Source organism: Cyclopterus lumpus, chromosome 10, assembly GCF_009769545.1.
Source record: "Cyclopterus lumpus isolate fCycLum1 chromosome 10, fCycLum1.pri, whole genome shotgun sequence".
NCBI classification, from domain to species: Eukaryota; Metazoa; Chordata; class Actinopteri; order Perciformes; family Cyclopteridae; genus Cyclopterus; species Cyclopterus lumpus.
Window position 1 is genome coordinate 17,902,981 of NC_046975.1, and position 10,559 is coordinate 17,913,539.

Below are 10,559 nucleotides of genomic sequence, written 5' to 3' on the forward strand. Positions count from 1 at the left end.
ATATATATATATATATAAAAAATCCGGTAGCTGTGAGAAGGAGCACAACCCTCAAAGACAGCAGCCTTGTGTGGAAGCAGAATAATTATTGACTCATCCAGAGTGGTTCACTAAACTGTATATTCACTTGCAAAAATAGAAATGTATGCAATATTGTTAGTTTGTACTTTCTAATCAGCAATCTAGTTAGCACCTATATAGCATTTCTCGCTGTCATAGGCGGATAGGTTCCCCATGTCCTTTATTCTGTAACATTCAAGCAACTACAGCAACATGACTGGGTGACCTTTACTGTGACAAGCATGATGGCAGAGGGTAGCTGGTTGCTGGACAGATGGGCAAAAGCGACATTATGTCCCCACAAGTTTCCTTCTCTCTCTCGGTCTCATTAGCCAAGGTTTCTGGTGTTTCTCATGCATAGATTTTATACTATGGCAACAAGATCCCAATTACAGTCGTGGTGTAGAAAAAAAATCAGGTGAAAGAGGATGACAACGGTAGTGATAGAAATAATACTAATATTTAACAGCTCATGCTGTAGTGCACAATGCAATTTGAATATCTTGAAATACAGCAAAAGCATAGTTTTTCTGAAACTTATAGCAAACAAGAAATGTTGATGTTATATCCTGTGACATGCATTCCCCCTTTAAAGTCAATAACAGTGTAAATCCTTGTTTTCATGGAAATATGAATATAATGTTGAAAATAATAAATAATAATGAAAATAAGTGCAGTTGCAAGTAAATGCATCTCTCCACAATATCTGAGCTGAAGCATTTTTAAATGTTGTATTGAAGATGTTATATATCAAAATAAACTATAGAGCATCGTTTTGGCAAGTCAGTGTTATTTTTCAAAAAAGTATGCCATGGTGAAACGGTGTGCCACAATTCATCTTAAATTATGTGCAAGATGCATGAAAAGAGGAACAATGTGTGCCTTCGTGGTCTATTCAATATAATCTAAAATAAAGTAGGACAAATATGACATTTCATACTATTTTTGTCTTACTTAAATATCTTCTCTGTTCACCTTTCACAGTTGGTTACACCATGAATGACCTGATCTTTGAGTGGCTGTCTGACAACCCCGTTCAGGTGGCTGATGATCTTACCCTCCCCCAGTTTGTGCTAAAAGAGGAGAAGGATTTGGGCTACTGCACTAAGCATTACAACACAGGTACATAATAAATTCCACATACGGTGTCAAGAACCCAGGGATCCCACGTTGAAAGTCCAAATTGTAATTTAATTGAGTGCCTTAGTTTATTTCTTCTCCAGAGTTAAAATGAGTTAGGCATGCAATAGAGAGGATACAGCTCCTACAACAACTTGAAGACACTGTAAACTAATGGTTCTAGTTTGGATTTAACATGTAACCTGCTTTATGGTTTTATTAAACAGTTGCTTTCACCAGAATGTTCCTTCACCAGACAGCCTATTTCCCCAGTCCCATCCCAACAGTGTTAGCAATGCTAAGCATGTCAGTTGATTGTATTATGTCATGTGTCTACAGGTCAATTCACCTGCATTGAGGTGAAGTTCCACCTGGAACGTCAAATGGGCTACTACTTGATTCAGATGTACATCCCCTCCCTCCTCATCGTCATCCTCTCATGGGTGTCATTCTGGATAAACATGGACGCTGCACCAGCCCGAGTGGGTCTGGGCATCACCACGGTACTGACGATGACCACGCAGAGCTCTGGTTCAAGGGCCTCGCTGCCAAAGGTGGGTGGGGAGACCAGTGACTAAGGTGTATGATGGTTTGATCACAGCGGCAGGTGGATTCTTTGATTGTTTACTGAGCAAATTGATCAGCAAGAATCCAAAGATGCAGGGGATGTATTACCGTCAGGGCTACATTTTTTAAAATTATATTTACTGGGTATTTACACATTTGTAGTTTTAAAATGTTGGGCTATTTATGATTTCTCGCTCACCGAAGTCTAAAAATCAATGGAGCACAACGGAAATTGAAGTCACAGACACCACTAAACAAACAACTGGAATCATATGCTGTTCTACCATCAGCTCAACAAGAAGGTCAGGCTTCAGTTTATTAGATTGTTTCCCATTTAGTCACTGAGTTGGAAACTTGTGAACATTTTGCGTCAACATATCCCCCAAAAGGTGATCCATAAATTATAAATATTTAACGTTACCTCTTGTACCTGATATTTCCTGACAAGGCCGACCCAAATGCTCGTTGAAACATGTGACAGACGTGCAAAGGATTACTCAGGACTGCAAAAGGTATTCTGGTCGTGTGCACCAATGTTGGGTAAAAGAGGCATTTAGAAGGTGCTTTGGCAAAGTACGACCTATTAGAGCGTATTTCGTCATGAAATGTTGACTTTGCACTTGGCAGTTTCTAATTAAGGACAAGGCTACAGATTAATGATGGTGAGCAGACAAACAAAGGCCTGGTAGGCTGAGGACACCGGCATGTGAAAGACATGCAGGGCAGTGCACACAGATCCCTGGGGAGAAGGTTCGGGAACAGGTGAGAGACAGACTGTACTCTACCTTCATGACGGTAAAGAAGTATTTCTGATTGGCTAAAGTTGTGTTTTAGAATACCTTGACTATAGATAACCGGTCAACAGTTTAACAGACAGTGGATCACTGTACAAGGTATAGTAGACAGCTGGGAACAATAGCAACAGCACTTCGGCCCGGTGCTACATTACAAGTCAAAGAAATGTATATGCTAAATATGGACAATTTCAAACAAAAAGTTGAATATGTTAAGTGATGAAGTGATAACATTTTGCACAAACATGGACGTAAACGGCAAATTGTAAGTTTTTATTTTAAAAAAGGGGAATAAACTCCAGGAGCCAGGTTTTGTATTTCAGGATGGATCTGTTCACATTCACACCTGGACATTGCACAATCACAGTCTTATATGCTAGCCACAAAGCAGCTCCCCTGGAAGTGGGAGAGGTTTAGTGCACTGCTCGAGGACATGGGAGGAGGAACGCTGCTCTTTCACTGTCCCCTTACAGATTTAACCAATGTTCCCGAGCTTTATTGCTTCCGGACCCTCAAAATGAAGAGATGTCGACACACTGGTTCTGGCCGTAGTGTGGTTGCAAGCTATTCCTACTTAAATAGTTTTATTTGAAGAATTTTAAGATGCCTGAAGAGATAGTGTTTGACCAAAAAATATTGTTATAATTCTTAGAAGAATCTGTGGGTACCTGTAGATATCAACTTCTTTCTATTAATGTGTATCTGTACCTTGAAACAAAACATAACTCAGCCATGGAAGGATGTGGTAAATAATCCAACAGAATATTTTTGTAAGATTATTAGAAAACCTAGGTTTTCAATGGCATGTTAGGTTGATGGTTGATGGTGTTAACGAGTCTCTTTTCACTAAGATGTGTGACAGCTGAAAACTAACACAGTGGAAGTGTTGATTTCAACACGACTGAAGTGTTTTCAGAGTTTGTGCCCTATGTGTCAATTTGCTGTCCCACCCCCTACACACACACACACACACACACACACTTTCATGCATGCATTTTCAAGAGCCACCAACCTGCTGCTCAATTGAGTGAAGTATCTAAACAATGCACGCTCAGTGGGCGTTGCTGATTTGCTGCAACATATTCTCTCTTGAACGACCTAGCTCCTCAAGTCTTGAGCTGTGACCGGTCTCACGGCTATGTGTCAACTGCCCACAACCCACTGACTTATTACAATTCTAGACCTTCACAAAGATATATGTCATTACGTGCCAGAGCGAAGGAATGGCTAGATCATGCTGCACCCATTACCCATTAGCCTCATTGATTGGCTGTTGATGACTGTGACCTTGTCCGTTTCCCAGGTGTCCTATGTAAAGGCCATCGACATTTGGATGGCGGTGTGCCTTCTGTTTGTGTTTGCTGCCCTGCTGGAATACGCAGCAGTTAACTTTGTCTCAAGGCAACACAAGGAGTTCATCCGGCTGAGGAAAAAGCAGCGGCAGCAAAGAATAGTAAGTCACACGCGCACAAAGGCCAATGCATGCTTACACACACATACACAAATGTGTAAAACACACATCCCGGCAGATTCTAAAAAGCAAGCATGAGGAGGCCTCATGCAGACATACACTCCGGGCTTTGTCAGCCTTTATAACATTCACGTATGCCTCTTGTTATTGTAGGCTACTGTATATCCAGGAACTGACAACATCAACACGCTACAGCTGGCGGGCATATTAAATGAGGCAGATCTGTTTCAGTTTCAGTTCAGCTCGTTTCCGTCATGAGCACGACCTGTGACGAGCCACTGCCATCCTTTCCCTCCGTCAATGCATTTGGCATAGACCTACCAACCCTGTCGCAGTGGGATACCCTAACCCTCCATTCCCACTGCAACACTGATACATTTCTGTAGTCTGACCTATAGTGGTCAGCGTGAGACTCTGTCATGCTTTTGTATAACAACTTATCCGTTATCAGTTAACATGGTGATCTAGCAAGCACTAATTAGATAGCTGTATTTTCTTTAGATGGGCCCCTTCAAATACTATCATTAAATAATGTTTGGGTTACGATGTTGGAAAAGGGTCAGCAGTTTTCCGTACAATTCTTAACAACAATCTTACTGGGTAAACCGTGTATCTTTTCTGTATCACTTTTAAACATCACTTTTTTGCATCCAAACGATGCAGTAAACTTCAGTTCTGTAAGGTGACCCCACTGCAAAATTGTCTTAAACTTGCTTTCTCTTCACTGAGCATCAGTGAACAAATCCTCTGGTTTAAGTCTGATTGTAAAGAAGTCTATGAGAAAATTATCCCACCTCAGTAAACATGAGTGTATGGTCGCAATCACTAGTTTCAAGTCTTCTCCAATACAGCATGATGTTCATTTAGTCAATTGTGGTCCATTTATAGTCAAATAGACCATAAATCAGAGTGTACTTTAGGGCGGGTTTACTGTGATTGACAGGCCGCTACCAGAGCCATATATGCATCAATACATCACTCCTTTGCAGTCCAGATATGGTCACTTGCATTCACTGGTTGTAAAAAGCCAAGATAACGAGGGAAGTAACTTACAATGGCGACGACCAAAATACCAAACTCGAGGCTTCAAAACGGTAGTCCACAAACCAATGGGTGATGTCATGATGACTAAGTCCTCGTGTTATATACAGTCTATGATCCAAACATGCATCCTATAAATTGGATCCATATGTTGAGCAACGATTATTAAGGCAAACCGCTTGTAAGTTGACAAATAAAAGTGTTTCGAGCGGAGAGACCACGTGTGACACAGACAGGTTTGTCTCAAGAGAAACAAACGGGACATCGTGAAAATCCCATTAAATTGAGCCGCTTCCCAGACTCACGGCAAAGTTCCCTTGTAAAAGGCAGGAGAGTCCAGCAAATTTACCGGGCAGTGTGCCCTCCTGCGCCGATACTGGAGAAAGAAAATAATGGTCCGCAGATAAAAAGACTTCCCCTGTCCACATCGGTTGCACGATTACTCACACTCAGGAGTTTGAGGTCACAAACTATCTATCTGAGCGGTATTGACGCACGACTTAATGTGTTGTACTAGAGAGAGGTTGGGAATCTGATGGAGTGTACAAATCCTAGACTGACCATGGTTTAATTGATGCACTTACAGCTTTGCATTTGACAGCTCTGGTGATCTCTGAGAAGAGGAGAAAAAAAAGTTAGTGCGAGAACAGCCACACAGCCTTCAAAAATAAAAATACATTTAAAAAATGTAGCTTTCATTTATAGTATTTACAAAAGTAACTTATTTATTCATCTTCAAAGCAAGTTCCCTACATGAACAGCAGATAATGCTCTGTATTACAGTGCCTGTATCAAAGTGCCTCTTTAATTAAAAGCAGAGTTTGTGGTTCGAATTTTGCATCTTTAATCACTTTATTTTTGGCAAGGCATAGGTTTGATTTTTCATTTAAATGAAGCAGGGGGAATTATTGTTCCAGCAAAATGTGAAGGCTCATGTCCAAAACTGTTTTACTATGAATTCAACAATAATTAATTTATCTTACAAGAGATGACCAAACTCTTGTTTTACAACTAAAGATGAAATAAGGAGCAATAACTCTTATTTCAATGTGTCTACCTCCCTTTCCAATGGAGGTGTTTGCCAGTCAGCCTGGAAGTGTTGAGTCATTGCGGAAAGTGAATGTCATCCCTGGTAACAACTCAACCTACAGGAACCTGAATCAGCACTGCATCGCCTGTGACAGGGTAAAACATTTAACCCTTTGTCAACCCTGACCTTCGAACCCATTTTTTGTCCACCACTCCAGTCTTCCAAATTGATTGTGTACTTGTGTACTCACTGCAAACCTCAATATATCCACATTTCTCCCACATCCAAAACCCACTTTGTGCTGATCTCTCCCCGTCACTAAAGCCGTCGCTTTCTGACCCTCTGCCGCTCTATACCAACATTACTAACTTGTTTTCCCTTTATTCCCTCTCAATGTGGATCCTGTTTTCAAGCCTAATTTTAAATTCATTATGTCTACCTCTTGTTTTCTTTTTTTCCAGGACACTCTCCAAAAATGTTGGCATTTACTAATAACAAAATAATACTTTCGTTTTTATTTTGTATGGTCTAGTTTAAAGAAATTAGTTAATCTCTTTGGGGAATGGGTTTATTTGCCTTCTTGAAAGGACCTCGGGGAGAAGATTGATACCACTTACATATGATAACTATATGAAGTTACAGCAAACAGCTGGTAGCCAGTTAGCTCAGCTTAACATAAAAGCAGGAAACAGTGGAAACTGCTAGCTTGGCTCCGGCAGAAAGTAACACAATCTGCCTCCCAGAACCTCTGAAGATCACAAATTAAGTTACAATTGATGTGTTTAATCTGTACAAAATCAAAAGAGCAAAAATGTAGCTGGTTCCCATCTGTATGCTAAGTTAAGCTAACTGCAGCTCCATATTTACTAGACAAATATGACAGTGGTATCAATCTCCTAATCTAATTCACGGAAAGAAAGAAAATAAGTGCATTTCCCGAAATGCCAAACTATTTTTGGGGGATTTTTTTAACAGTTATTTCAGTTTGTTGCTATTATTATTAATATCTAAAAACTCTGATAACTCTCTGAAAAACAGCCAGTTCCACAATTACAATTGCTCTGTGGAGAATAATCGGTCTCAACTGATCGTATGCCAACAAAGCACAGTGTCTAGCTGCTGCTGGGAGCACAGAAGATGAGCACCTATTATCTTTAGAGAAACGCACCATTAGCCTTTAGCACATGATGTACTGTATCGTTTAGGAAGAAGTAGGAGGGATAATTAAGCTATGCTAGAAGAGCTACAACTCCCTATCCCCCAGTTGTATGGTGCAATTTGTCACAGAGGCAACAGATAGTTAGTATCCATAAAATTACTCACAACCAGGCAATTGTGAGGAGGAGGAAGAGGAGGAGGAGGAAGATTACAGTAAATGAAGTTAGCGGTTATGTCTTTAGCTAAACAGTGAATGACTAAATTAATATACTGGGCAGTAACAGACAGGTGGAGACAGGGGTGAAATACATTTGTAGCGTTGGACCTTTGACAGGAGCTGGTAGTGTCTCACTGCCAAGTCTGTCCGGCACAGAGATGCAAAGTTCGGCAGAGTACCAGAGGGCTGCCAGGGTCAGTGAGAGAAAAACAGAGAGGGGGAGGGGCGGGGCTTTCAGTGCACTTCACACTGACTACTAATCATCCAATTTAGATCCTACATCTTCACTTTCCGCTGCTAAAGTGAATCTCTCAAAGTGGCAGAGGACTGTCAGAGTTAAGCTGCATGTCTATTAATATTCTCTTCAAAGGGCGGGGCCAGTGTCTCATTCACTGTATGAAAGAAAAAAGTGCCCCTCCATTCATCAAAGTATAATGCCAAGTGCAAGTTTTTTTTGTGGGGGGTAAGACCATGACTTTTTATTAATAGGCATTTTGAAAGGTCTATCATTATGCAACTTTGAAGAGCTGGAAGGGACAGATGGAGGTTAATTTTTTGATTAACTTTCAGAATTAGAAATTCCTTTCTTCCTCCTAATGATGATGCCCTCTGATACCTCTTTTTGTGTCATAGAAACTTCAACTAGCTTAAAGGATCTCTCTACGGAATATAAAGCATAGCTATTGCCTCCACATGGCTCTTAACATGACAGCTGAGCTGGCAGCTATCTGCTAACGGTGCTAACAGCACGAACAGTGAAAATAATGGCAACAGTGCAGACAGAGCTCTGCAATGACGCGCTTATGTTCTTGTACGAAAACAGTGAGGACATGTCATCTCATAGAAAGTGGTCACAATTTGAGAAACTAATCCAAAATATGTTTTTGTCATGCAGATGTCGACTCAGCTGTCTTTGAGGTTGTTTCTAAAATACCTCTGTGTTGTTGTATGACCATGAGTGTTTTTCAAACATTTATTTTTCAGAGAAATACATGCTTACCTGTGAGACATAAACGGTAACACATGGGAAGCATGTGTGTTTTACATTCAATCGGCGACAAACATTCAATTCAAACTCCACGCGTTTTTTTCTTTTCTTTTCTGCTGTTGTTTTTCGCTCTGTTGCCCTTTTGTACTGCTTCACCCAAAACACATTTAGGAATCAGCCACTGAGCGGGAATGTAAAAGGCTGTAAGCTAATTTGGGTTGACAACGAGAGGCCAATCTGCTTTCCCTATGCTTGACCCCACAGGAGGAGGAGCTGGTGAGGGAGAGCCGTGGTTTTTACTTCCGGGGTTATGGACTGGGTCACAGCCTGCAGAACAAGGATGGTACCGCTGTGGAGGGGGCCACTGTGTTCACCCGGCCGCCGCCTCTTCCTCCTCCAGTTACCTTGTACGACGGAGAGGTACTTCACAAGCGTTTTGTGGACCGGGCCAAGCGCATTGACACCATATCCAGAGCAGTCTTTCCCTTGAGCTTCCTCATATTCAACATCTTCTACTGGTTCACCTACAAAGTGCTGCGACACGAGGACATCCATGCAAATTTGTAACGCTCTCTGCCGACCCCGGTTGCTACATTTTTAATTCATCTTTCCTTAGAACCAAAACTGCCTGTCAGATCTATATTACAAAGAGGAAATGTGTCAGGAGGCTTCTCTACAACCATTGATAAAAACTTTGTGCTCAGGTGTGTCTTCAGGATCTCAGACGAGTGATTAAACCGAAAGACTAGGTGAAGCTGCGTGGATTCATGGCTGGTGTTTGCGATTGCTGTCTCGTTTCTGTCTTCGTTGGATTCAAACAAATTACAACAGAGACAAAACACTGCTGGTACTTTTGTGGTTCATGACCTTTGTTTGAGATGATGAAAGTCCAGAGAAGTCGAAGTTGATCCTGGCTGGATAAGATGTAATGACTTGAATTTTGACACTACGCATCTTTGAATGAATGTTTTTGAAAATTCAAAAGATAAAAAAAGGTTCTTTTTACACCTTTAGATTATCTAACAGGTACAAATGGGTGAGGGGGGAGGAATGAGTCTTTGAGATTTAATATTTATTAAGTGGTGATAGTTCAATAAATATTATATATATATATATATATATATATATATATATATATATAAAACAGTGTATAGTGTATATTTAACAAAAGCTGTTCATTAAACTGCACAAAGCACAAATATGTATTTCCTTTTGTCTAAATTTAAATACATTGTTATTCTGCCAGGAAATAATAAATGATTTGTTCCTCTTCAAGCCGAAGATTTGATGTTGATTACTTTGAAAAATGATGAAGGGGTTGTGCACGGAAATGCTTTCTTTTAAGTGCGTAACAATTCAGTCACAGAATAAATGCATCACACACAATTACTTTTCCATTTCAGTCCTCTAATAGAACCCATCAACTCCAAACCCCAAGAGGGAGGAGAAAAACCTTTAACCAAAGGTGGAAATCAAACTCAATAAAGCAAATTGTAAATTCTGCAGATGCTAAAGAAGTAATCAGATCACATCAGTGGTTCTGGGTCATTGGAAAGCTTTTCTTGTGAAATCATATACTTGCACAATCAATCTGGGAGGAATCTGGACAAACTTGTTGCGAAAAATCACATTCGAGCTGCCATTTCTTTTCCAGTCTCAGGAGTGGCTTTGGAAGCTGTGGAAATGCAGGGATGCGGTGGAGGGGGAGCATCACCAGCGAGGGGAAGATGAATGGGTTTTTTAATGGGAAATCAGAGGGTTGTTTTATCAACTAATGAGTTTGAAAAGGGCTTGGTGTTCCACCGCTAATGACAATGAATTCAGAGAGGCAGCTGGAGCCTACTGTCCTTTTGTCGGCAATCCTAATCAACTCCTCTGTATTGTATGGTTCCCCAGGTAATGAAAAAGAGTGAGTGTGTGTGTGCTCCTATGCTTTCAAGCATGCCTTTGTTTCTACTTTATCTCTCTGTTGTTATACTGATATATATTCTTTTTTTTATGTATCCAGTCTTCCATATTATCCTTTTGAATCACAGCCTACTGAACTGATATGAGAGAGGTTACGTTGCAGAAATGTATAAAGGTTGGTGGCATGTACATCTTTGGAGCATCAT

At 40.6% G+C, this 10,559-nt stretch overlaps 1 protein-coding gene across 1 annotated transcript in view; it reads left to right on the forward strand.

The window, feature by feature from the left end:
* Positions 1-9,012, forward strand: part of glra4a (glycine receptor, alpha 4a) — a 41,561-nt gene extending 32,549 nt beyond the window's left edge. The window contains exons 6-9 of the mRNA XM_034542989.1: positions 1,045-1,182; positions 1,519-1,733; positions 3,844-3,993; positions 8,710-9,012. Coding sequence (XP_034398880.1) covers positions 1,045-1,182; positions 1,519-1,733; positions 3,844-3,993; positions 8,710-9,012 — 806 coding nt within the window. The remainder of the gene's footprint in view (positions 1-1,044; positions 1,183-1,518; positions 1,734-3,843; positions 3,994-8,709) is intronic.
* Positions 9,013-10,559: the final 1,547 nt, after the last annotated feature.